Consider the following 26165-nt stretch of genomic DNA (forward strand, 5'->3'; position numbering starts at 1 on the left):
CCCCACCCTCCAGACCAGTTTGTCAACCCTGGTTCAGCGTCGAGTTCCAGCGAGCGCATGCCGCTGGCAGCGTTCGCGCTGTCGCGTTCTGTCCCCGAGTTTTGTTGACACGGAACAGCACTTCTAGAAATCCCAGATCCTCCAGAGATCGCCAACCACCCCGACAGACATAGACGAGGCGCACAGTTCCCAACAGCCATCTCCTCAGTAGCTTCTGACCTGTCGCGCGCACAACACAGGCGAAGCTTCCAAACATCCCTTCGCGCACCGCTTTGACTCTTAACCACGATACCTAGCCCAATAACTTTGACGACTCCATTTTCCTCTAGGCCCCCGCGCACCTCCCCCGCAGACACGATCTCGATAAAGACGTCCACCGTCCAGCCATTCCGCCCAGCATTCCCACCACCATACCCGCACCGCAGTAGGAAACACGACGATAAACCCCTTCTTGTTTTTGGCGTGGTGGAGGATGCGCGCGAATGTTGTTTTACAGACTGGGAACTACATGCTGGGAAATACCACGAGGGACTAGATTGCTCGATTAGCGAAACCCATCCGACAAGCTGTTTGTCCCTCCACCTCAGGGCCACAAAACAAACACGCACGAAGATATTGGAGGTCTACTTTGTAAAGAGGAGATACACCACAAGTTCTAACCATGGCACCGGGCGCGGGCCCCGCGGGGGGAGGGGGAGGAAATATCAAGGTGGTGGTCCGATGTCGTCCCTTCAATTCAAGAGGTAAGCGACCGCCTCCTAGGCTACAAGAGTGCATATGGAGATGGTGAACTGACCTCTCACCTCAAGAACATGACCGAAACGCAAAATGCATCATCGAAATGAAAGGAAACCAAACCATCCTCACCCCTCCAGATGCCAGCGCGGGTGGAGGGAAATTAAGTGGGAAAGACTCGGCTCCCAAAGCGTTCGCGTTCGACAAGTCATACTGGTCATTCGATAAAAGCGCTCCAAATTATGCCGGTCAGAACCACCTCTTCGATGACCTGGGCCGACCGCTGCTCGACAATGCCTTTCAGGGGTATAACAACTGCATCTTTGCCTACGGCCAGACCGGTTCGGGAAAGTCATACTCGATGATGGGATATGGGAAGGATGCGGGTATCATTCCCATGATTTGCCAGGACATGTTCGAACGGATCAAAGTGATGCAGCAGGACAAGAATTTGAAGTGTACGGTGGAAGTCTCGTACCTCGAAATTTACAACGAAAGAGTACGCGACTTGTTGAACCCAGCGAACAAGGGAAATCTCAAAGTCAGAGAACACCCTTCAACGGGTCCGTATGTGGAAGATTTGGCCAAGCTGGTGGTAGGGAGCTTCCAGGAGATTGAGAACCTGATGGACGAGGGTAACAAAGCGAGAACTGTGGCGGCTACCAACATGAACGAAACTTCGAGTAGATCCCACGCCGTATTCACTCTCATGCTCACCCAAAAAAGATTCGATCCCGAGACAAAGATGGAGATGGAAAAGGCTGCCAAAATCTCTTTGGTTGATTTGGCTGGTTCGGAAAGAGCCACCTCCACGGGAGCGACAGGCGCGAGATTAAAAGAAGGCGCTGAAATCAACCGATCGTTGTCAACACTTGGTCGAGTTATCGCAGCCTTGGCCGATTTATCAACAGGCAAGAAAAAGAAGGGCGGTACTGGCCAGGTACCATATCGCGACAGTGTTCTTACTTGGTTACTCAAAGACTCGCTGGGTGGCAACAGCATGACGGCCATGATAGCAGCCGTGAGTCCAGCAGATATCAACTACGACGAAACCCTGAGTACGCTACGTTATGCCGACTCTGCCAAGCGCATCAAGAACCACGCAGTTGTCAACGAAGACGCCAACGCCAGAATGATTCGCGAGCTCAAGGAAGAGCTGGCACTGCTTCGGAACAAACTAGGTGGTGGTGGAGGAGCTCCAGGGATGCCGGTAGAATCATATCCAGAAGGTACGCCTCTCGAGCAGCAAATCGTCAGTATCACAGCACCGGATGGTACGGTCAAGAAGGTCTCCAAGGCAGAAATTGCGGAGCAGCTCAACCAGAGCGAGAAGCTTCTGCAGGATCTTAACCAGACCTGGGAGCAAAAGCTGGCCAAAACAGAAGAAATCCACAAGGAGCGCGAGTCTGCACTCGAAGAGCTTGGTATCAGCATCGAGAAGGGCTTCATTGGCATGTCGACGCCCAAAAAGATGCCTCATTTGGTCAACTTATCAGACGACCCGCTTTTGGCCGAGTGCCTCGTTTATAATCTCAAACCTGGAATCACAACGGTTGGCAACGTCGAGTCTAACGCGGACCACCAAGCAAATATCCGTCTGAACGGCTCCAAAATTCTCCACGAGCACTGCACCTTTGAAAACGCGCCTGATGGGACCGTGACAGTCATTCCGAAGGAAGGAGCGGCCGTCATGGTCAACGGCAAACGGGTTACAGAACCTTATCAGCTGCACTCTGGATATCGGATTATTCTAGGCGATTTCCACATCTTCAGATTCAACCACCCGCTCGAAGCTCGTGCGGAGAGGCAGGAGCGAGCGGACAAGAGTCTGTTGCGCCAGTCCGTTACCGCAAGCCAACTGCAAACACTTGAGAGAACGTCACCCACACCCAGCCCCAGACCTGGTCATGACAGGAGCCTTAGTACAGCCATCTCAGACTTTGGTGGGAGCCGCCCGGATTCTCCCTCTCCATTTATGCGAAACCCCAGGGAGGCAGATTGGTCTTTTGCGCGCAGAGAGGCGGCTGGCGCCATTCTGGGGACAGATCAAAATTTCGCCAGTCTTTCAGACGAGGAGCTGAACGCTCTCTTTGAAGAAGTGCAACGAGTCCGGGCCGAACGTGTCAATGGCCGCGATGACAACGAGGACATGGAGTCGATGGCATCCTTTCCCGTCAGGGAGAAATACATGTCAACGGGCACCCTGGACAACTTTTCGCTCGATACAGCACTAACGATGCCATCTACCCCTAAGCAGGGCGAGGCCGAGGACAGGCTGCGTGAGATTCGCGAAGAGATGCAGACACAACTTGAGAAGCAAAAGGAAGAGTTTCACGATCAGATCAAGAGTGCCGAAGCGGCAAATGTGGAGGTTGCCGAGATCAAGAAGGAGAAGGCCAAGATGGAGGAGACTCTGGTCAAGATCAAGGCCGAGATGCAAAAGCAGCTTGAAGTGCAAAGGCAGGAGTTTGAGAAGAAGATTGAGAAGTTAGATCCCCTCAAGAGACCGAAGCCCAAGCCGAGACTCTCGGAAGAGGAGATTGAAAGAGCCAAGGTCGCGGTCAAACATTGGAGGGGGAGGCACTATGTGCAAATGGCCGAGGCGGTCCTTCAGCATGCTGCTACACTGAAAGAGGCCCAGATCATGAGTCACGAGCTGGATGAGCATGTCGTTTTCCAGTTTACAGTGGTGGATGTGGGCCACATGATGTGTTCGTCCTACGACATGGTCCTTAACGGGCTGACCGGCGAAGGGGAAGATCCCGCACTCGAAGATGCACCTAAGCCGTGCATTGGGATCCGGGTTATTGACTACAAGCAGAGTGTGGTACATCTATGGAGCATCGAGAAGCTCTACGATCGAGTGAGACGCATGCGGCAGATGTATCAGTACCTGGACCAGCCTGAATATGCCCAGCATCTCAGTTTGGACAACCCATTCATTGAGGACTGCATGCCGCAGTATACCCTCGTTGGAGAGGTTGACGTCCCGCTCAAGGCTGTCTTTGAAAGCCGAGTTCAAGACTTTACGCTTGACGTATTCTCCCCATACACATCACACACGATCGGGATTATCAAGTTGGCGCTGGAGCCGTCTAGCGCGCGAGCGCCTACCAACACTCTCAAGTTTAACATCGTTATGCACGAGATGCTTGGGTTCCCCGAACGTGAGGGCACCGAGGTGCATGCCCAGCTATTCATTCCTGGCATCTCCGAGGATGGCATCACTACTACGCAGATGATCAAGGATTTCGACGAGGGCCCCATCCGGTTCGAGAGCGTTCATAGTATGAGCGTTCCGCTGTTCGCGCCACCCCAGACTACTCTTCGCGTGGCTATCTTCGCCAAAGTGTCTGCCATGCACCTCGACAAACTTCTCAGCTGGGACGACATGCGAGACGCTGTGCCTGCCAACCAAAAGCCCAAGACTCCTAGGATCAGCGAGACTCAGTTCTATACCGAAGAGAAGCATGATCTGCTCACCCGAGCGCAGATATTGGAGCTGAACGAAGAGGGCGAGTACAAGCCAGTCGAGGTCACGCAAACAAGCGAGATGGACAATGGAACTTTCCAGTTGCATCAAGGTCTGCAACGACGCATTTCTCTCAATCTCACTCACAGCTCTGGTGATGCCCTACCGTGGGAAGACGTGGCCAACATGCGAGTGGGTAAGATCCAGCTGCTGGATAGCGCTGGAAAGTCACCCGACATGGGATCTTCTGGCCCCGACCTCCATCTCAAGTTGGCCTCCAAACCAGTTTTCCGGACGAATGCCAATGGTACCAGAGGCTTGACGATCATCGGTCAGTGGGACTCTAGCTTACACAACTCGCTGCTACTGGACAGGGTGACTTCGGAGAAGTACCGAGTTCAAATGACGGTGTCCTGGGAGATTTTGTCAGAGAAGCTAGCAGAGCCGATGAAGTTTTCAATGAATCTCTGCGTACAAATTGTCTCGCGGTCGTTCATACGACAAACATCAATGTTTTCGTCGCTCTGGCAAAACGTCCGGTTTGTGCACTCTTGCACAGGGATCTTCACTCTTCAAATGCGACCTGCGCCTATTAAGAGGGCGGGCGACTTGTGGAGGATGAATAGTCAGCATGACTACGTCAAGGGAGAGGAGCTTCTTACAGCTTGGACACCGAGGGGTGTATCTCTTGTGGCGGACTTTATTGGTTCAAGGAGGAAAAAGCAGATGATGAGTGAGATGGCAGTTATCCAGTCGCTGATGAAAAAATATGGCTATAGGGAGAATGGGCACCTCAACGGAATAGACGGTGGACCCAACGATGACCTTTTGCCACCACCGAAAATCAACAGCGATGCTGATTCTATCGCCGAGTTGCTCAAGGATGACACACCTGAGGTATCGCCGACTACATCACCTGTTATCTCTCACTCCGAGCTCGCCAAGGATGGGGAAGAAAGCCCTGAATCAAGAACGATCGAGGAGCCCACACCACCACTGGAGGAAGAGAAACCAGTATCAGAGTATGACGACAGGCAAACTGCCCTGTTAAACAAATGTCTCAAGCTCTGGCAGCGCTACCCAGACTCTACGCTCAAACTCATTTCACCGGAAAACACCGATCCTCCAGAGGATGGTGTTGCAACTGAAAACAACCCCAACGGCAATGGGAACGAATACCATTACAGCGCCCCAACCTTTGTCGCTACTGTCATCCGGGTCCCTAAGAACCCTTCCGTCCTCAAAGGCGGTTATCTCTTGGTCCCTAACGCCGACTCAACTCGCTGGGTGAAGCGCTTCGTTGAGCTCCGTCGTCCATACCTTCACATACACTCCGTCGCCGACGGAGAAGAAATCGGCATTGTCAGCCTTCGAAATGCCCGAATTGACTCGCAACCTGGTATTCTTGGCCTCCTACACTCCCATCAAGACTATGACCACAACAACTTTGACCCTGACAACGTGGCTCAACAACAAAGCGGCAGTATCGTAGGCGGCGTCGCGTCCACGGCTACAGGTTTGATCTCGTCTTTGACAGGCACACCCGGACAAGGGCAAGGGGTTAGCAGGCTCAGCGAACGGCTGCAAGCAGGCGTGTTTGCCATTTACGGGACGGATAACACGTGGCTCTTTGCAGCGAGGAGCGAGAGGGATAAGCTGGAGTGGATTTTTAGAATTGATCAGAGTTTTGCGCAGACGGGGAGCACACCGGCCGGGAGTGTGATGGATGCCGGGAGCAACAGTGGAACTGCTAGTCCCATGCCAAGGTGGTGAAGAAGAAGCGCGCGGAGGAAAGAGCACAATCGGATAGGGGTGGATGGGATGGTAAAAAAAGGGAGATACCCAGGACGTTTTATTTCTTTCCTTTATTTTGTTGACTTTTCGTTTATGAAGAATCTGGATTTTCATGAGCTGCTTTCATCCTGGCAGGAGATGACACACTGGAGGGGAGAAGATTTTGCTATAGATGGTTTCGAAAAGACGGTGGCATAGAAAGAGCTCCCTTTTTGTTTGTTGCCAGACTCATGATTTGTTTTTTTCCCTTTTGGTACATGAGATAAATGTATATAGCTAGGTGAGGTAGTTGGAAGCATGCTTTTGCAACACGCGATACGCGAACAAGGACGGTTGATTGTTAAAGCAGGATAAGGTAGTTAGGAAGGGGGCAACCAGGGAAATGAATTGGGATGTGAATGAGGTTATGGAATTGAGCGAGATACCTATCATGCTTTGAAAAGTTGTCCCTTGGGTGTCAGTGATGTCTTGTTGTTTGCTAGCAGCGGCCCATCATCCCGGTCTTCAGCGTGTACAAACGGAAGCTGGAGAGAGAATCCAACTTGATCAACTTAGTTTCTGCCCTCAACCAGCACATACGACCATACGCAGCTGAAAATACGGGATCCCGTCCGCTCTCCCCTAGTCAAACAGCTGACGGCCAGACTAGTACTCAGGTGGGTGACCACTGGGGAATCCCTGGTGTTGTATGTTTTTGGACCCTTTTTGGGTCCACTTGAAGGTCATCGCGAGGTCCTGCAGCAGCACATTCGAGAGTTTTGAATGGGTGTTAAAAATATGATGGTTGACTCGAGAATGTGCATTATATAATATTCACTTTGACCGATCGGATGGAATGGTTCAACGAGAGCAGATGTCTAAATCTCGAGCTTCTGAAAAAGTCTGGGTTACGTTTGTCTGATGACGCTTACCGGAGCTTGGTTTTCGGTTTTTAAATCCCTCAAGAAATTGGCCGCTTGCTGTCGATAGATCTTGCTTGCCAGTAATCCTCGCCATCATTTAGGACACTGTCAGTATTATGAGCAATCAGCGTACATACAAATGCATGGACACCCTCACTACAAAATAGTTGATACACACAAGTAGGTTAACCCATATCTATTGTGAATTATGCGTTAGAAGATGACTATTACGCCTTCACAGATCGTAATAGGTCTTTAAAGATAGTTAAAGTACCTTGTAATTTACCTTCAAGGTATAGTTTACAATATACTATAGGTTAACCTACTTGTGTGTATCAGCTATTTGGTATTGAACAGAGATGTGGGTTACAGTATTGTATTCTACACGCTCCGGTCTTTTTCCATTTTTTTTCGCTAGCTAGCCATACTCAATCAACATCACCACTACGCCCGCTCCCACCCACTACACTCCTCATTGCTTTCATATAGACGACTATGCCGAGCCCCTTGATGGACGCTTGAGAGCTCTGCCAAGAAAAAGCATCCTAAGCCCGCGCCTCCAAGTACTTTGCTGCCTTTTCCCAAACAGCCTGGTCATTGGCCGAGAGCTCCCTCTGAGGCAACGCCTTGATACCCGCATAAATAGCCTTAAAGAACTCGCAGGCAATCTCAAGGTCTTCCGGGAAGGCAGTGGCGTAGGGGATATAACTGGAGGGAAAGTTCTTCTTCTTCTTGGCCATCTCGGGGTCGTTGGGATTGATCTCGTCAAAAAACGTCTTGACGGCAATGCCGAGGGATACGTCGGGATCGAAATGGAACGGGAGGCTACAACGTCAAAGTCAGTACATTTGGGTGTAGAAATGAGGAGAGATACCCATCCCATACCTGTTGCCCAACTCCCAGTTGGCGTCTTTCCGCCGGTCAGCCTGAGCAGCCATGAATGTTGAAGCCAAGATCGCCTCCACCAAGTCACGGTCTGCCGCCCGCACCTCGGATGCCAACGAACGGAAAGCCAGCAGACTCTTGCTGAGGGGCCCCGTATACCCATAGGATTCATGCCGAAGTTTCAGCAGGCACGCACACCTGCTGATCAACAACAAGCTCAATTGGTCGTCCTCGCTGCCGTGCATGGGTAAGCCGCGCAACTCTTCATGCTTGTTCTTGGCATTTAACAAGTCGAAACGAACGAGCTCAAGGGCGACAATGATGGACTCGTAAAGGTGTGGTACCTTCCAGTACCTCTTGGCTGTTGGCTGAAGTGCAGTGAGAGCTTGTGATAAGGCCTTGCCCCAGTTGGTGAGTTCGTGTTTATTGTCAACGTAGCCCCGAATGTGAAGAAACCGCCAGATGGAGAAGGATTTGATGAGGTCAGGGCTCAAATTCTTCACCTTTTTGTCCTTCTGAGAGAAGGTGGTGGCAACGAACTCTGGCTTCTCAAGCGCCAGAACTTCAGAAAAGATGGATCCGTGGACAAAATCCGGGAACAACTTCTCGACTACCTCGGCGGACACTCTCCAGCTTTTCCACTGCTCCAGGTAAGGGCCCTGGTTCTTGAAGTCCCACAACTTCCGCTTAAAATCCCGATCAAACCATACGCCCATGGTGACGGTGCTGTGTAAGAAGGCACGGTGAAGGCGAGCTACCACCAAGCTCAAGGCGGCTTCTTTGATCTGGGGAGTTTGTTGAGTAACCAGCTTCCTGTACTCAGGCGAGACCGTCCCATCCAGGGTGGGCAAAACCTCCATCGAGGCCGACGTCTGCTTCTTAGAGGCTTCAGCCTGAGTAAAAGCATGCGTGATGGGGTTCAGAATCCGTGGACCAATTAGACCTGTGTTCAGGTAATGGAACATCTCGGGCGGAAGAGAGAGGCCCAAATACTCATAGTTGTCTTGAGTAAGAGTGTCATAGTTGTGAACGGTTATTTCTCCGTTTTCCTTGATGTAGGTGAAGTGGTCAACAAGCATTCGGGCCTTGCGGTACTTGTCCAACCAGTTGGGATCCTGTGCTTTGAGGGTATCGACAAAGGTGATGCAGACCTGCGTCACATCCTTACGAGCGACTCGCAGGATGTTCAAAGCATCATTGATGTTGGACGGTTGGTTCTTGATGATGTTGCCGTCTGTAAGGGCAGGAAAGGCCGGTAGAAACGACGTGCCCGCCATGAGCATCAGGTCGACAAAAGTATGGTCAGCGACGTTGAGGACACTCAACAGATGAGTCTTGGAAACTGCGCGGACGGTTCTAGTTTCCCAGTCGATGCTTCTGATCACGCAGTCATTGATGGGGTACATCAGGAGCTCGACAGACCCCATGACACCACCGACTTGGTCCGAGTCAGTCATATCAAACGAAGCAATCTTTTCACACGACGTGTTAGCAAGAACCTTCGGTAGGCATCAGGCAATCCTGAAACTGCTCACCTGAGCTGCAGCGTTGAAGGGCGCCACAAGAAAGTGAAGCTTTCTCTCCTTCAGTATCCCCTGAAGAAGGCGATAGAAGTTGTGAGGATGAAACGCATCTAATTCAATTAGCTCTGAGCGAGACATGTCGCCTTCCCTGCGACCTTTGGGTTCAGGTCGATATACATACTCGTGTTCTCGCCGAATGACTGAACGGCAGCATCAGCCTGGCCATTGAAGTACTGCTCCCAGGCCCTGTCGGTTTGGGCAATGCCTTCCCGAGCACGTCTGATGTTGACCTCATCTTGACCCTTGAGATTTTGGCCATCAAAGATAAAGAAAGGGATAACATTGTTGGCCTGCCATTGGTTAAGATCGTTCTCAATGCGCGACTGGATACCGGTTACGCCCCCGAGGGCCGAGAGGAGGGGTTCGCTGGGCTGTGAATCGAGCTGGAGGTGGAGATAGTAGGTCGCGTCAACTGCGATGGCGTGGTCCTCCAGCATCGATACGGGATAGCTCCTGAATGAAAGCAGGCAGGCGGTCAGCAAAGGTGCTCGGAGAAGGCGGACGAAATGGAATTGACCTACGCCACCTGGGAGTTGATGTACGCATCCTCAAGAAGAGCTTCCATGGCTGATTAGTGAACGGTGCTTTCAAAGTAGAATATATAAGAAAAGAGAGGTGAAGAGACGGGGATCCGTCGTTGGGTTTGTTGCCGTAGGCGCCGAACACAAAGATACGAGACAGCGAATGGCTGGGGGGGTATTGTCTTGTGTTGCGTACGGTATGCGATGTGTGCGTGGAACAGCGGTGGTGTCACAGTGGTGGGAGAGCTTGTGATGCGTCACTCCCCGAGCTTGAGGATGCGTAAAGCTAGGGCAGGTTGTTGTTTCGCAACGATAAGGAAGGTACGGCGTGCGTGGGGAGGTAGGCGCAGAGCTTGGTGGCAGATGGCGGCGGGGTAGGTATTCGTTTCGTCGTCGAGAGTAGAGCGCAGAAGGCAGAAAGAGGGCAAGAGCAGTCGAGAGAAAGAAGTCAGATCGTGGACTTACTCGGCATCGTGACGGTGCGGCGATCACAGCAGCGATCAACAACGAGTCTTGGGGGCAGTATTCGCGGCGGCAACAATGACAGAGGGGGGGCGTCTATGAGAGGGTCCCACAACTGGCGGCCAAATAACCTTTCCCCAAAAGAACCCAAGAGTCGCAAAGCTGGGGTCCCTTTCCTTCGGTTGGGCTGGAGCAACTTCGTAAGAGGCTCTCAACGACAAGATGCCAGGAACAGACTTAATGGTGGAGCTTCAACCCAAAGCAGAGTCTGGCTGGGCTGACCAGTTAGGTAGATTATGGCTGTGGAATTCGGGTATGATCAAAAAGTCGTAAAGTGAAGAAGAAGATTAAGGAACGACTCGAGAGTTTGTCAACCACAACCGCAGACCATCATCTGGCCGGAAATCACAAGGAGGGGTCGTTGTTTTTTCCTTTTCTCCAAAGAGGCGTGAGGCTCAGGAACCAGAAGACGCTTTGAAACCTTGCTCCCTTTTCCGTGTGGCTGATTGCTGCAGATTGACAGGGGCCCGAGCTCCCTTCAATCAATGGGTGCGCACTGTGTAGACACACTGTGACCCCTGAGATGCCCCTTTCCATCTAGCTCTCATGGATTCCAACATTGAGGATCTGTACCCAGGCATGATTCAAAAATGTATGAACGCAAAATAATAGAAGATACCTTGCCTACTCAGTCAAGGACTGCGTCTCAGCATCAGACTAGGTGTTGAGACCCAATCCCATTTGCTTACTCACACCCAGCCAACATTTCAAAATGTTTTCCAGAAGCCTCGAAGCCTGCAGTGGAAGCCTTCTACTTCCAATTTCTCAGCCTGATAAATCAGTCCAATTGGTTTTTCTTTCAACACCCACCATCAAGTTACCTAACCACTCTGGAACGTAACCGTTAGGCGACTCCTCAGTGACTAAGCCCGACTATCTACTGCTGCAACCTAGGAGGCCATATTATTCAACCCCCAAGTTCATGTAATACCAGCCCTTTTGTAATCGCCTACCGTCTTTGTGGCAAATGTCCCCCGGATTCTCACCGCTTCATTGGCCTTGTCCGCAGCCGGTACTATCTCAGTCAAGACTCCCACCCACACACTCAGCCCTACCCGCACACCAGCCGTCTTCCGCCCTTAAGGCTGACCAACTGCCATATTAGTGCCCTCATATGTTGATCCCCTAAAAGACCACCATATACCAACAAGAGTAGAGCTCCACCATACCAACCCTCAAAGAAACACATTTGCCTATGACCATTTAGAACCATCTAGACCTCATCACCCCCCAAAGCAGCAAAGTTGCCCAAAAATAACAACCTCCCGGCCTAGATCTAGACCCGGACAGTCCGACCCCAACGTCGATCAAGCGACAAGAAAAGAAAAGATTCCCGCGCGGCCAAGACCAGGTCATGAGTATAGGTGTGTGTGGGGATATATGCGTGGTCGACCGGCCCAGCCGCTGAATCAAGGTCATCAAATGTACGGTTCTTCATTCGACCCACTCGCACAACAAGAAGGGAGTGAGAGCCGTTATTCAGCATCCAGCATGATATTGCCGGATGCCTGATCGAAACCCGCCAAATGGAGATAAGCCCAATGGTGGTTGGACCTAGACTTCCACGACTACGTAGATTCAAGACCATTAACGTTGGCTGTGTAGAGATACTTGTAAGTTGACCACCCAAGTCCTGGAAGCCATGGTATAGGACACTGGTAGCTACCCACACACCTACCGGTGACGAGATCCATTATCCAGCATCTATACTAGACAGTCCAGCCTGATATCACAAGGCCCGATACCTAATGAACGTCCATCTCATCTTCCCTAGAGTCGTAACAATGTCGGTGAGTCTAAACTTCTGCAAGTCTTTAGTTTCAACATCACAAATGTTGATAGGCATATAGTCAGCATAGCAAAGACGATCTCTTACTCAGCAACCTCCTTGATATTGCCACATGCTGACCTCAAGTCCCAGTTTACCTCACAAAATCCACCGAACCGACAATTTCGATGACGACGACGACGACAGTAGAACGAGCCCAGAGTCTCGCAGCTCGGTTACCACAAAGCCAGTAGAACGAGTCCAGACTTCTGCAACTCCGTGACTCAGGGCAACGCTAGACCCTCAACACTTTCGAGACCCTTCAAGTCTATGAAACCATTGTTGACTTCGTGATGGGTCGACACATAAGTGAAAAAAAGGGGGCAATGAAACAGCCTGCCTGCCTAACCCGCGCTCGGCGAGCCAGAATAGGAAGGCAACATAACACAACACAAGATAAACCAAACAAACATACATCTCAACCATGAAAGCCTAGCCCACCTCGCCTCTCCTGTCTTCCCCAGACCTCCCACACCCATCTCCACACCACAAGAAATGTATATACCATAGCCCAGCAAAGCGGGAAAACAAGGCGTAGGTATCCGCCCTCACCAGCAACATCGCCAGCCTTGGCAGAAGTAGCTAGCAAGCTGAACCCCCCCCGTGAGCCATCCAACCTCGTAGTCAGCACCTGGTTATGTCATCATCAACTCAGGCAGAAACTCGAACACCCAAGCATCACATCCAATACATCACATCCCAACCTGCCGGCATCAATACCGCCACAACAATCAGTCAGTCACTCCCGATCGACCGGCCCTCACCAAAAGCCACGAAACCATCCCCTCCGTGTGCTCCATCCGATGACGAAAAAAACGTGGCAGTGAAACCATCACTTTTCCGGCCGTCAAGACACCCGGGCGGATAAGCCTCTGTCAACAGGAAAGCAAATACCGGGCTCGTAAAGGTGCGGCGTGGTGAGTGATACAAACTGTAACAACAGCCACGCCAGAGAGTGCAACTCTGGGCTGTCCCGCACCGTAATATCTAGAATGAAAGGACCGATAGACATTACAGTGCAATATCCCCAAGGCCAACCAGCTGATCAAGTGTGCAGCTCCCCAGCCTTCCTGGGGAAAAAGCCCTCTTGTTCATCTGTGCTGTTCTCACCGCGCCTTGCACCAATACTAGTAAACTGCGCCCTTAATGAATAGGTAAAATGATAGTTGAAAATGTGAAATTTGGATGCTGCACCCTTACGCCAAGAAACTTGTCTCCTCGATTGACAGGTACACCTGCGAGATTTGATCCCGCCATAACAGCCTCCGATATACACCGCTACGTCCCCTCTCGCAGCGTAGAAAAGGCGGAGAGCCGAGAACACGGGACGTTGGGGTCCGCGGGGCTCGGCGAGGAGGCCGCATCCTCTTGCATGCTCTCCGGCTTCTACAGCCTTGGCTTTCAGGCCTCCCTTTTCGCATCTCATCCTCTCGCAAAGGAAAAACAGATGACTCTTCTTTCGGGAACATGTTCAGCTCAACATGGTTAGAAACAACAACGCTCCTGCGTTACGATGGCTGGTAGGTAGGGTCATTCCTACCCAAGCACGTGGATGGCAAGTGGAAATACCAGGGAAGCAGCTTTCTGTGTAGTTGTTGGTTGCTCTGTACCACACAGCCTGCCGCTCCCGAAAAGAACATGAGATGGCATGTCGTCCAACCGTCCAATTGTGCGCCCTTGTTCGTTTGTAAAAGAGCCGTCGGAGCACCAGTCTTCGCCCCCACAACTTACTTGATCGTAGGGCTGCAGTTGGATGTCAGTTCGTTTCAGAACCACGGGACACCGCAGCCGCAAAAGGGAATTTATTCGCAACCTAGAACAAGCTGCACTGCAGGTTCGGTCCGAGATGGGAGATGAGTAACACGGTGATATTTTGGTTCGATGCCCGAATCGCCGTCTAGATATCAAGGTAAGCGAGATAGATTTGGAAGAAGTGCTGATGGTCAATGTTATTCTAAGGCATCTTTATGTGGAAGCCTGGAAAGGCCTAACGCAATGAGGGTAATTGACTTCCGGAGCGCAATGCCAGTGACCAATCTCGGCGCCAAGCTTCAAACGTTCCCGGGATGACGGGCGGGTAGCTGGGCATTTGGTTCTCTGGGACCGTGCCTCAAGAGAGCCGAGACAAAATGTCCCGGTAACCAGGGGGGAGGGGGCCATCCATGATCATGGTGCGGGACGAGGGGTCCCTCTGCTTGGGGTCCCTCTCGTCTGGATCGCACGTGGCACCAGGTACCACCATACCGTACCGACCACCACCATCAGTGAAGCAAACCCGCAATAGGCAAACTTATTCACTGTCGCTTAACCCAGGCGGCAAGGTGATAGAAGAGCCGCGGTCTGTACGACCCGACGAATATGGTGTGGTGCCAACATCAGTACTCCCCCCTAAGTCTGCAGATGGAAATAGTCTGAAACAGATATGCATCTCGGACATGATCGCAAAGTCGCAGCCGTGATCAATATTCCCAGAGCGATACCGAGACATCGGAGTAGGTTGAAAGTGACAGGTTGAGCAGTGAGATGTCCTCAACAATCATGACCGAAGATTCTTGGCTATTCGGCAATGTATTCCCCGGGAAACCCTCCCTGATTGTGCCACTCGGTTGTGGTAGCGGGACCTCCACGTGCTGACAGTCAGCAGCTTGGTAACCGCTCGTATAATTCAGCATCTTGATTGCTTCATGACATGAAGTTGTCGCGGTCTGGCGGACTTTGCTGTTTCCGATCAGGAAACTGACGGTCCAAAAATCTCACCGGAACCAATAGGTCTGGCTGCGGCTGTTATGGTCATTATTCCGTCCGATGGAGTCTCTCTGCACATTGCGTGGCTGCTAGGTCGGTGTGACTGGCATGCCACACTCGTCTATCCACAGACGAGCTCTAAACACCATTCTCGAGGTTGAACGATGACATGCTGAGTAACTCGCGTGTCGTCTGTACATACGTTCGCGGGGCAGATGCGGGACCTTACGTAGACGTTCGGTTGCTTGGCGGAGCGTATGGCGGATAACAGACGGAAATAAGATATCAAACGACATAGCCCCTTCATGACCCGCCATCATCAGTTCCAATCCAAGAACCATGACTTGGGAATAGCCGTCGCACCACGTAAGTCTGACGTGCGGCTCGCGACGATGTGGGATATCTGATGGAAGAGCCATGTGCATTCCAAATTCTCTGCAAGTGTAGCCAGGTGCGGTTGTGGCAGATGTGTCTCTTGTGACATGTGGTTGGAAGCCCAACACGTGCTGTTGGTACAGCTGCAGATGCTCTGCCGAAGGCTTGCGGATCGTCCGGCACTGGGCGATGCGTTCCACTGGGTCGGAGACAGACGACAGACGACCGGTACCACCAGAGCGCAAGTCCACCACACTTCGCGTACTACTGAGCCGCATCTGCAGGATTCTAGAGCACACCAGATATCGGCACGCTGGCTAAAACCGGCAACGACATGCTGGCATTACCCGCGAGGAAGTCGCCGTGTATCGCCGTATGTCGCCGTATAAACCAGTTTGAAGACGAGCGGGGCATAGAGAATCCGGCGTGCCTGGCAATGTCTCTGTCTGCGTAGTCAGCATGCGACCGAACGACGTTAACGTAAACGGAAAAAGATTGTGAAGCCTCAGGCAAGGTACCTTTTTTGTCGCAGAGGGCTGCATGCAAGTGGCTCGCGCCAGGTGTAACCCCAGCAAAGCCCACTGGTGCTTACACAGGCCACCAAGGCATCCATCCAATTCCATCTTTGGATGCCACTCAGCCCTATGCAAGTGTATGAAAGTGGCCCAGTGTGCGTATTGACAGGTTTCGAAAAATTCCATTCGCCCCCAAAAACGGTTTCGATGTTCGTTCTAATTCCCTGTTTGGTACTTGACTCTCGGCCCTATGCAAAGAGTAGCATCACCAGATGTCCGGATCTCACGGCTTGGAGGCGCAGATGCATCTCATCGTTGGGCCCAGTCCCGAAACCTGTCGTAACTGCCATGCATTTCGTCCAGCTTGCCTTGGTGCCGTCCAGTACCTTTGGCCCATGCCGTGCGAGTCACATCCCCAGGGGGCGTGATATGTACCTTGACAAGGCGTTCCACCAATATCACCCAGTCGTATCACGATGCCTAAGGCGTGTGGGGAACGTAAGGAAAGTAAGGTCTCTTTTCGCCTTATGTCATCTCGCGGATTTGGGGCCCCCGCGGGGCACTGTCGCCTGCAACTACATGGCAGTTCAGGAAAGAGGGCGAGATGAAGTTGCACATCTATTCAAGTGGCATTGACATGTCGTTCAAAGTTATATATATAAGGAACTTCGTGTTCCCAGGTTCCAGTCCTGTTTTTATCATCAGCATCAGCAACACATCCCATCAACCGCGTCAACCAGCTCAACTTTTCACTCACAGCATCACCACCAGCAAGCTCTTCCAACACACCTATCAACACCCAAACCATCATCCCTAGCCTCAGCTTTTAAACTTCAACCCATAACCCAAACCTTCGCAATGGCTGCCTTCGCTTCTTTCACCACTGAGCCTTGTGTCAACTATGGCCGCTCCGGCTACAACAAGTAAGTCGCCCTCTCGTCTCAACATCTTGGGGTCTCCATAGACTAACACCATGCTTCAGGGGCAACTCCGAGGATGATGAGGAGAACAAGTTTAGCAACTTTGGCCGCTCGGGATATAACAAGGGGAATGACGAAGACGAGGAGGACAAGTTCCGCAACCATGGCCGCTCCGGCTACAACAAGTAAGCTTTCCGACCATCGAGATCAACTTGAAGTCTTCCAACCAGAACTAACCGTTTCACAGGGAGAACGACAAGGAAGAGGATGACAAATAAGTGCCTCCGGAAAATTCACAACACCAGACCGGCATTCTCTCCCCTCTTAATAACCAGCTCAACTCTGAAGCCATCGCCAGCTCACCGGGGCAAGACTCGCTGACTGTCTTCTGTTTCCTCCTTTTCTTTTCCATTTGTTTTAGAAGATTTCATCCGTCATCACTGACGATACTCCTCATGTACCATCATTGCATATAGACGGGCGGCATAAATATCCGGGGTGGCGGCCTGATCGCATCCCAAAACCTCAAGAGATGGACCTCACGGTCAATGGCGGCAGGCGGTGGATTTCCTTTGTCGTACACGAAATGGCCGGGACGAATCATGAGCTTCTGGCCCCTCGATGGGGACCTTGTACAACACGGATATTATTATTAGTTAGACTAGAATTGCATTTGCATATTCATTTTCCAACACAGAATCTGTACCACATTGTCAGTCAATAGTCTCTTCATCACATTGCACAAAAAGGAGCATTACTTTTCGAAGATGACTCCTAACACTTCTTCGACGTCCCCGGAGTCGCCGCGTCCCGTGATACAGGCAAGCCGGTTGGCGGCAAGTCGCAAGTGCTCCGCCGCGAGTACAACGTCGGGTTCTCTTCCGGCCCCGCACGCTTGTGCCTCCGTCATGAAGCCTTCTAGATGCATCTGGCATTCAAAGAGAAGTTGATTTTGTCGTTCAGTGACACCAAGCAAATGATGCATATCGCCAGGCAATGAGGTGAGCTCTGAGAATGATTGGACCAGTCTCTCAGTGAGGGTATGAACACCCCCTGGATCCGTTAGCCCTGCAGCCGCCGTCGCCGCAGCCTTGCAGGAAATGGTGAGCGGCTCGGCACCTTGGAGACCCTGAACGCTCCCAAGAGCCGAACGTTTAAAACCTTGGATCAGCGGTTCCAGTGTTTCTCGTTCCACAACATCACTCTTGTTCACCGCAACCAAGCACTGCTGAGCTGCAGCTGCTAATTTCAGCGTCTCCACGTCATAGCTTATCTGGTGACCGCCTCCTTTTACTGCTTCCACGGAGGCCAAGACGATGACAATGTCCGAATCCATTGCCTTCTGACGTGCTCTGCGGATGCCCTCCTGCTCGATAGCGCCGATGACTGGGCTCGAGTCCCCGTCATGATTAGCAATCGACCTGGTCGACTCCGTTCGTATGCCAGCTGTGTCAGCAAACGAACAGAGATATCCCCGAATATCAAGATTCGCCTCGATAACGTCGCGGGTAGTTCCCGCTTCCGAGGAAACAATGGAAGCTTCCCGTCCAACAATCTGGTTCATCAAAGAGCTCTTCCCGGCATTGGGCGGTCCCAACAGAGCTATCCGGATACCGTTCCGTAGAAGCTCACTCTTTTGACTGCCAAGCTTGTGCATGTTGATTGAATGCAAGATGCCCTCCACTAGCCGTCTGACATTGGTAAGCAGCTCGGTCGGCGATTCGTCAAAGTGCTGATCTTCTGAGAAGTCAATGAGTGCCTCGATCTCACCCCGAGCCAGCAAAAGTTCCTCTCGCCAGCGTTCGTATGTTTTGCCCAAAACACCCGAGTTGCCCTGCACGGCCACGCGTCGTTGCTGTTCTGTCACGGCGTCAAGAGTGTCGCCCAGTGACTCCACCTGTGCAAGATCGAGCCTCCCATTCAGGAATGCACGTCTCGTGAATTCGCCTGGTTCAGCATATCGAACTTTGCCCGTGGTCGAGCACTTTGGAATCGCCGCAAGCACAGCCTTGATCGTAGCAGAGCCTCCATGGACGTGCAATTCAAGCACATCTTCGCCAGTAACGGTCTTGGGCCCAGGGAAGTAGAGAATGAGGGAATCCGAGTCCAGGATATTGCCATTGGGCAGATTGGCAGAAGCTGGGTCAAGCAACGTCCTCACACCAGCATATCTGGGTTTCGGTGGAGGTTTCGTTGGGCATAGTGCTTTGTAAACCTAATCACATGTTAATGGAGAACTTATCACTATACTCCACGATGGATAATGTGTTACGCTTAAAGAACCTGGGCCAGAAATGCGGATAACGGCTATGCCCGCCTTTCCCGCACCCGATGACAAGGCATATATGGTGTCGTCGTTCTCATTGAAGAGCATGTCGTCAGTTCTTGGCGTAGCATAACCAAACTGCCGCATGCTGGGTTTATGACATGACAGCCATGGTTGAGGTTGTTGAAGAGCGGGCGCAACAGGTAATGCCCACGGCCGTGCTCTGAGTGCCCTTTTCAACACATAGCGAAACATTGACAAGAATCAAAAGGGAGAAAAGCGGAAATACAGCAGGGAAAAAACAGGTCTGGCGTTGTTTGTCATTGCTTCTTTCCTTCATATTCAATTGAAGTTTCATGTTGGAGCTTCCAATGCTTGATCTCTGATTGGCTGGTATGGGGGTAGCTCCGATAAGATAATCGGTGGCACGGACCCGTTCGCTATCAACCAAAACTTCTGTCTCCAAAAAATTTATCAGCAGCGCATCTGGACGAGCCCCTCCAGAATCAACGATTTGCCTACGGATTCTCGACCTTCGCCTCCCTCCCACACCCGCAACAAATCTGCGCGTAGTTTTTCACCACCACCATAACGCAGACAAGACAGACCGAACTCGAGAACCGCGATCATGTCTGACGAAATCGTCTGGCAGATTATAAATCGTAAGCATTGGTTTTCATGGAGGCGAATTGGTTGCATGGTCTCAGTCGCTAACTATCCGAGTAGAACAGTTTTGCGCCTTCAAGCTCAAGTACGCATTAGATTATTTGCCATTTTGAGCTACACAAACTGACTTTACTTAGGACGACAAAGGGCCAGAACTTTTGCAGAAATGAACACTCGGTCAGCGGTCTTTGCAACAGGCAAAGTTGCCCTCTCGCCAACAGCAGATATGCAACCATCAGATCATCGCCCAAGGGCACGATATATCTGTACATAAAGACAGTACGTGGCCATCGCTGGGACGAAAGATGACAGTGGCAATGGGCGAATAGCTAACTGCGTATGCTCTCAACAGATCGAGAGAGCGCATATGCCAGCGAAATGGTGGGAGAAGATCAAGCTTTCCCAGAACTACGCGACGGCCCTCCAGCAGATCGAAGACAAGCTCCAATACTTTCCCAAGTTTCTTCAGCACAAGTGCAAGCAACGTCTTACGAGACTCGTACAAGTAGCGACCCGCATGCGTAAGCTCGCCGCCGAGGAAGCCAGACTTGGCGAACAGCTCGTACCAAAGATGGCGCCAAAGATCAAGGCACGTGAAGCCGCCAGAGAACGCAAGGCCCTTGCGGCGGCCAAGCTGGAGAGGACGATCGAGAGAGAGCTTCTTGAAAGACTGCGACAAGGCGCGTACGGAGACCAGCCCCTCAACTGCAATGCGACTATCTGGAAGAAGGTGCTCAATGCTCTTGAGAACGAGGGCGAGGGCACCCGCGATAAGGACATGGACAAGGGTATTGAGGATGATGATGAGTCCGAGAAGGAGATGGAGGAGGAGCTGGAAGAGGAGGACGAGGAAGAGGACGGAAACGTCGAGTATGTTTCTGACTTTGATGAAAGCGACGAAGAACTCGCGGATATCGAGGACTGGTTGGGCAGCGAGGAAGACGATGATGCCGAAGACGATGACGATGATGAGGATGACAGTGAGGAGGACGACGAGGAGGAGGTCAAGAAGAAGGCCGGCGATAAGCGGAAGAGAGGTCGGGCCGTCAAGCCATCGGCACGCAAGAGGAAGGAGATCGAGGTGGAGAGAGAGACAGAGCGGTCCAAGCTCCTTGCTTTCTAGATATGGGAATGGACGGCAGGATGGAAAAGAGCTTTACTCGGCGTTTATGGGTTGTTTCTCATGGCTGGCAAGATGGGTTGCCAGGTGTCTTTATGTAATACCGACTTGGACTGGGTATATAGAGCCCGTGCATTATCAGCAAGCGATTCACCATGTGGTGTTGATTGTATATCTACAGTACTGTATCGTTCGTTGAGCTTCCCAGTCGCAGCCTTGTAAGTGCATTGACACGTCAAGCCAGCTGTTCGGCTATAAGTGGGGCAGACGAGGCTTGTTGGAATGCCCCGTGAGTGGTTTGAAACACTGCGACACTGCACAAGCGCTGAAACCAAGTCGGTCTGGGATTGCCACTCACTCTCCCAGCTTTCTTCCTACAACTCTTCCAACTTTGAACAACCTGACAACCGGCCCACGACCGCAGAATTCCGCCATCTGAGTAGCACAGCAGGTTGAATGTCAACTACCCCCACGGTATTCTAGACAGCTTAATTCAGTGACCTTTTTCTCTTCTCGGCTGGCAACCAAGCAATAATTCGCGACCGCTCATTCGCTCGCGCAACGATTCACACGACAACAACTCGTTTTCCGACCGACCACCAAGAAAGCTTAATTCAGTGATCGAAAATCGTCCAACATTCCCTCCCCCCCAGGGTCACAGTGTAGAAATAGCGAAAGAAGGAATAGAGCCACCATGGCCTCATGGTACAGCTCCCTCCTGACCAACGCGTCCACAAACATCACCAAGCTCCAGCGAACCTACTTCGCGGGCGAATCCGACGGCGACACCGAAGACGACACGCATGTCTGCCGCGTCTTGAGAAACTACTACACCGAGAAAGGCAGCCCCTTCCCTAGCTGGCTGCCCCCCGACCCGAAGGCTCCTCCACCGCAACAACCTGTTTTGGCGCAGCAGCAGCAGGGCAGATATGGCGGGTTTAACAACCAGGCTGGACCGGGAGGGTCGCAGACGAGATTGAATAGTCTGTGGGATAACAACAAGGGCGGTCAGCAGCAGGGACAGGTTGCGAGCAGTAGGAACCCATTTGCTGCTGGGGGACAGGCGGTGCAGCAGGATAATAGGCCGCAGGTACAGAGTTTGAGGACAGGGGGGAGCTATCAGGGGGGTGGGAGGCCGGATGGTATGTCACCCACAGGAAGCGCGGCGAGTGGGACGAGCGCGCAAGAAAAGTTGAAGCAGAGGCTTTGGGGGGGAGGTGCAAGGACTACGAGCCCGAATGCGGCGGGGCCTTTCCAACCGCCGGCTCCTCAGCAGCAACAGCAGGCGCCACCTCCACAGCAAGGTAGACGGGGGTGGGGAGGGGCTGCTGCTCCGGAGGGGGGGTATTCTAGTAGGCGGGACGAGAGGCCGGTTATGAGTGCGAATGCGCCGTGGGCGGATGGGGGTTTTGATTCTCCTTCTGGCGGCGGCGGCGGTGGTGGTGGAGGGAGGAGTTATGGTTTGCCGAGCGGACCAAGGGGAGGGTTGCCAAGTGGTCCTCGACCGAGATGATGGGTTGGGTAGGGAAAGGCCGAAAGCATTGGGATGAATGAATCTTGTAATTGGGTCTGTGGGTCAAGAGTGACAGAGAGGATGCTGGTGTGACGACTCAGATTCCGTGTACAGAGCCGGCCGCGTCCAGTTACGCGGACTACGGTGAAATGCGAACCAAGCCGTTCTCACCAGTGAAAGCCGAGCCATGACTTCAGGGGCTTCGATGTGTTGGAAGACAGCTACAGGGACAGTCGAACATATTACGGGAAAACTTTACTCTCAACAACCGTGTGAACAACGGAGATGATCATTTCAGCAACAAATAGTACAGAAAGCGTTGTCAAGCAGGCGTGTGTTTGATGTATCAGTATGTCCATAGCCGTAAGTCGTGCCTTGATGGCAGCAAATCATCTATTTTACAAAGGCACCGCGAGAATATTCTCTTGAAATTTCTCGGCAAGACTATCACCATGGTCTGTTTGGTGGCATCAGATGACGACGACATGCCCCGAATGGTACGTGTTGAAGGCGAGGGCTGGTTGTGCCTCGGTGATAGCAAGTACCGGTACCTTTTCTTAGCTATTATTAGGTAAGGACCAGCGGCCTATCAAAGTACCGGTACCTTTATCAGGGAGCAACCCCTCCAACTGCGCGGGGTTGCCTGCCCATCTGGGCGTTCCTTCAACCTTGACAAGCCCCCCAAAGCTTATAAAACACCTCGTGGTCACAGTTCACTACCTACCAGTCCGTCTCCTGCTGACCCCGGGCAAACCATTGCGCATGTGAATCTGTTTTTCGTTCAAAAGATCTAGTACCTATCTGTTGCGAAATAATTAACCGACCTAGCACACAGCCTCAGCGAGCTAGCTAAGGGAGGGATCCAAGCGGTTGCTGTTGCTGCTTTGCGACAATGACCAGGGTTACAAAGATGACGTCGCCGTCATTCCCAAACTCTCAACCACCATCAGCAGACTCCCACTCCACCATTTCCATTTCCACCTCCACCTCCACCTCCAACATTTCCCACTCAGAAATCCCTCCGCGTCCGTCTTCTCCCTCAGGAAGCCTCTACGCAATGTCCGACGACGAAGAATCCGACTACAACACCATCACCCACACCGAAACCGGCCGCGGCGTGAAGCTCCTCTTTTCAAAGTCCAAAGTCTACGTTCACCCTACACCTTCGGCCAAGGACAATATCCCGGGGTATATTGCCCTCTTGCAGCAAAAAGCCTCCTCCGGCCTTACCCGCCCGACGAGTCCCTCCTCAAAAGCCTCGATTCGCTCCTCGGATTTGCTGCTCGCATGGGTGCCTGAATCTCAACTGGGGGACTCGGCCTCGATTTATGTCAAGGTTGACCTCTGCGATGGGGGCTCCCCCCCAAAACAATCATACCTGGTGCCGCCTCCCCCGACGGTGACTACCCACCGGGGTTCGGTAGGGAGCTATGCGTTTGCTATTCCCGTGTCGGCAGTGTACTCGCTGCTTGTCCGTCCGCCAAGCTTGGGGTGGTGGTATGGGAGCGTGATTATCAACTCGAGGGCCGGTGATTCTTTTCCGGCCTTGTTTTTTCACGACAATGAATGCCAGAGCACGTTGCTGAAGAGGAAACAGCGGGCTAGGGAGACATTTGATCCTTTTGGCGAAGGAGGGGAAATGTTTTGGGGTGGGGATGAGGTGCTGAGGTGGTTGAGGAGGTATGTTGAGATTGAGAGGAGTGCGGCGGAGCCGAATGTGTACTTGGTCGAGCCGAGCCAGGAGGATCTGGAGGGGTTTGGGGGGAAGGTTACTGCCGGTGGGAGGGCAGGGCTGGCGGTAGGGGGTGGGGTGCCTGGACCGTCGAGTTTGAGGGATAGAAGCAAGGATGGGGGGATGGATCCCTTTACGAAGTTTATCAAAGAGACGGGGTGGAATATTATGGAAAAGTTCAGCAAAGTGACGACTTTTACGAGGCAAGCAGCGCAGGATGTGCTTGATAACCCGAGGATTCCGCCACAGATGAGGAGGTTGATGAAGAACCCCGAGGTTCAGACGCTGCAGGAGGAGTTTGATAGTGCGAGGATATACCTGGCGAGGTGGGCGATGGGAATTGCGGAACAGAGCGAGAGGGATAGAAGCCAGAGGATATGGACTGCGAGGGAGGTGATGGAGTTGGAGGATACAGATGTCGGAGAGTTTGAGCTGCTGGATAGCACGAATAGTCTCACGCTGGAGCAGATGAGGAAGCCAGTTACGCTGAGCGAGTGGAGGAAGCTTTTCGATCCACGAACTGGACGGTTATCAGTGACGGTGGATGAAGTCAAGGAGAGGGTGTTCCATGGTGGATTGAACCCCGATGATGGCGTGCGCAAGGAGGTTTGGTTGTTCTTGCTTGGTGTGTACGATTGGTATAGTACAGCCGATGAGCGAAAGGCTCAGGCTGCCTCGCTTAGAGATGCGTATATCAAGCTGAAGGGCAGCTGGTGGGAGCGCCAGATCGACCAGGGCGGTGAGGGTGAAGATGGAGAGTGGTGGAGGGAGCAGCGGGCTAGGATAGAAAAGGATGTCCACCGCACCGACCGCAATGTCCCGATCTTTGCTGGCGAAGACATCCCCCATCCCGATCCAGAGTCTCCCTTCGCCGAAGTCGGCACCAATGTTCACATGGAGCAACTCAAGGACATGCTCCTCACCTACAACGAATACAACAAAGACCTCGGCTACGTGCAAGGCATGTCGGATCTTCTTGCCCCCATTTACGCCATTCTTCAAGACGACGCCATGGCCTTTTGGGGATTCAAGTGCTTCATGGACAGGATGGAGCGCAACTTTTTGCGTGATCAGTCTGGCATGCGGGCTCAGTTGTTGGCTCTTGACCACCTGGTTCAGTTCATGGACCCCAAGCTGTATGAACACCTCCGTTCGGCGGACAGCACCAACTTTTTCTTTTTCTTCCGGATGCTGCTCGTGTGGTACAAGCGCGAGTTTGACTGGCCGGATGTGCTGCGGTTGTGGGAGGGTTTGTGGACGGATTATTTGAGCAGTAGCTTTCATCTGTTTGTGGCGCTTGCGATTCTGGAGAAGCACAGGGATGTGATCATGACGCATTTGAAGCATTTTGATGAGGTGTTGAAATATAGTGAGTATTTTATGCCATTCCTCATTTATCCGGAAGATGAACAGCTAACTGTTGTGCTAGTTAATGAACTCTCTGGTACAATGGACCTTGAGTCAACTCTGATCCGCGCAGAAGCTCTGTTCAAGCGGTTCCAGAGGCTAGTGGAGGCGGTGGACAGGAAGGGTCACTTTCCTGCGCCCAAGAGGGTGCCCACACAGCCAGCAGGAGATGGTACTGCTTCTGGTTCAAATACTGCTGCGACGCCTGCTTCGCCGAAGAGCAACACGAACGCGAATGAACAAAACAGTAACAGCCTGAATAACAATGGAAAGGGTAGGGAACAAGTGGAGAAGGTTATCTCGCCGGAGCTGAGGAAGTTGTTGAAGAGAGAGGTGGAAGTGCTGCCTAGACGGGACGTGGCTACGAGTAGCAAGAACGGGGGGAAGTGATGAGTTTTTGTTTTTTAGTGCTCTGATTGTGGCTTTTGTTTGGAGTTCTGGGACTCGGGAGACGGCAGGTGGGCAATAGGGATACCATTCTGGCGAATTAGGGGGCAAAACTGGAAGTATGGGGGTTTGGGGAGGGAACATACCTGGGACCTTGGACGAGGGATTGCATGTTGTTGTGCGAGTTTCGAATTGGTTGTTTAGTATCCTTCGGTGGTATAGTTTATTGCTAGTGAATAACAAGCCAACAGAAAGTACAGCATGTCATACCATCGAG

The 26165-nt window shown here is 52.1% G+C and overlaps 8 protein-coding genes across 8 annotated transcripts; 5 read left to right on the forward strand and 3 right to left on the reverse strand.

The window, feature by feature from the left end:
- Nucleotides 1–661: 661 nt before the first annotated feature.
- QC763_210390 (uncharacterized protein) lies at nucleotides 662–6443 on the forward strand (the record flags this gene model as incomplete). The annotated part of the gene is made up of 2 exons (XM_062910084.1): nucleotides 662–743; nucleotides 810–6443. 2 exons carry the CDS (start codon nucleotides 662–664, stop codon nucleotides 5978–5980), a joined length of 5253 nt encoding a protein of 1750 aa, XP_062768960.1. The 3' UTR covers nucleotides 5981–6443.
- A 788-nt stretch (nucleotides 6444–7231) lies between these two features.
- On the reverse strand, nucleotides 7232–10803 carry QC763_210400 (uncharacterized protein). Its single transcript, XM_062910085.1, has 5 exons — nucleotides 9893–10803; nucleotides 9493–9824; nucleotides 9324–9421; nucleotides 7789–9260; nucleotides 7232–7728 (listed from the first exon to the last, which is right to left on the reverse strand). The coding sequence occupies exons 1-5, from the start codon at nucleotides 9934–9936 to the stop codon at nucleotides 7449–7451; spliced, it is 2226 nt and encodes a 741-aa protein (XP_062768961.1). The 5' UTR covers nucleotides 9937–10803; the 3' UTR covers nucleotides 7232–7448.
- A 382-nt stretch (nucleotides 10804–11185) lies between these two features.
- QC763_0041290 (uncharacterized protein) lies at nucleotides 11186–17209 on the reverse strand (the record flags this gene model as incomplete). The annotated part of the gene is given in 6 exon segments (XM_062905636.1): nucleotides 11186–12218; nucleotides 12291–15195; nucleotides 15207–15804; nucleotides 15881–16566; nucleotides 16635–16973; nucleotides 17161–17209. The coding sequence occupies 2 exon segments, from the start codon at nucleotides 17207–17209 to the stop codon at nucleotides 16843–16845; spliced, it is 180 nt and encodes a 59-aa protein (XP_062768962.1). The 3' UTR covers nucleotides 11186–12218; nucleotides 12291–15195; nucleotides 15207–15804; nucleotides 15881–16566; nucleotides 16635–16842.
- QC763_0041300 (uncharacterized protein) lies at nucleotides 16074–17192 on the forward strand. Its single transcript, XM_062905637.1, has 3 exons — nucleotides 16074–16800; nucleotides 16860–16982; nucleotides 17045–17192. The coding sequence occupies exons 1-3, from the start codon at nucleotides 16736–16738 to the stop codon at nucleotides 17073–17075; spliced, it is 219 nt and encodes a 72-aa protein (XP_062768963.1). The 5' UTR covers nucleotides 16074–16735; the 3' UTR covers nucleotides 17076–17192.
- Nucleotides 17210–17551: 342 nt separating the features above from the next.
- MSS1 (mitochondrial splicing system protein) lies at nucleotides 17552–19455 on the reverse strand (the record flags this gene model as incomplete). Its single annotated transcript, XM_062910086.1, has 2 exons — nucleotides 19070–19455; nucleotides 17552–19012 (listed from the first exon to the last, which is right to left on the reverse strand). Exons 1-2 carry the CDS (start codon nucleotides 19316–19318, stop codon nucleotides 17552–17554), a joined length of 1710 nt encoding a protein of 569 aa, XP_062768964.1. The 5' UTR covers nucleotides 19319–19455.
- An 80-nt stretch (nucleotides 19456–19535) lies between these two features.
- Nucleotides 19536–20877, forward strand: mak16. The gene is made up of 4 exons (XM_062910087.1): nucleotides 19536–19725; nucleotides 19790–19814; nucleotides 19867–20008; nucleotides 20082–20877. Exons 1-4 carry the CDS (start codon nucleotides 19692–19694, stop codon nucleotides 20850–20852), a joined length of 972 nt encoding a protein of 323 aa, XP_062768965.1. The 5' UTR covers nucleotides 19536–19691; the 3' UTR covers nucleotides 20853–20877.
- A 666-nt stretch (nucleotides 20878–21543) lies between these two features.
- On the forward strand, nucleotides 21544–22362 carry QC763_210440 (uncharacterized protein; the record flags this gene model as incomplete). Its single annotated transcript, XM_062910088.1, has 1 exon — nucleotides 21544–22362. One exon carries the CDS (start codon nucleotides 21544–21546, stop codon nucleotides 22360–22362), a length of 819 nt encoding a protein of 272 aa, XP_062768966.1.
- Nucleotides 22363–23254: 892 nt separating this feature from the next.
- GYP7 (GTPase activating protein) lies at nucleotides 23255–26165 on the forward strand (the record flags this gene model as incomplete). Its single annotated transcript, XM_062910089.1, has 2 exons — nucleotides 23255–25463; nucleotides 25524–26165. 2 exons carry the CDS (start codon nucleotides 23255–23257, stop codon nucleotides 25889–25891), a joined length of 2577 nt encoding a protein of 858 aa, XP_062768967.1. The 3' UTR covers nucleotides 25892–26165.

The sequence above is a fragment of the Podospora pseudopauciseta genome, assembly GCF_035222475.1.
Source record: "Podospora pseudopauciseta strain CBS 411.78 chromosome 2 map unlocalized CBS411.78m_2, whole genome shotgun sequence".
In the NCBI taxonomy this organism is placed as follows: domain Eukaryota; kingdom Fungi; phylum Ascomycota; class Sordariomycetes; order Sordariales; family Podosporaceae; genus Podospora; species Podospora pseudopauciseta.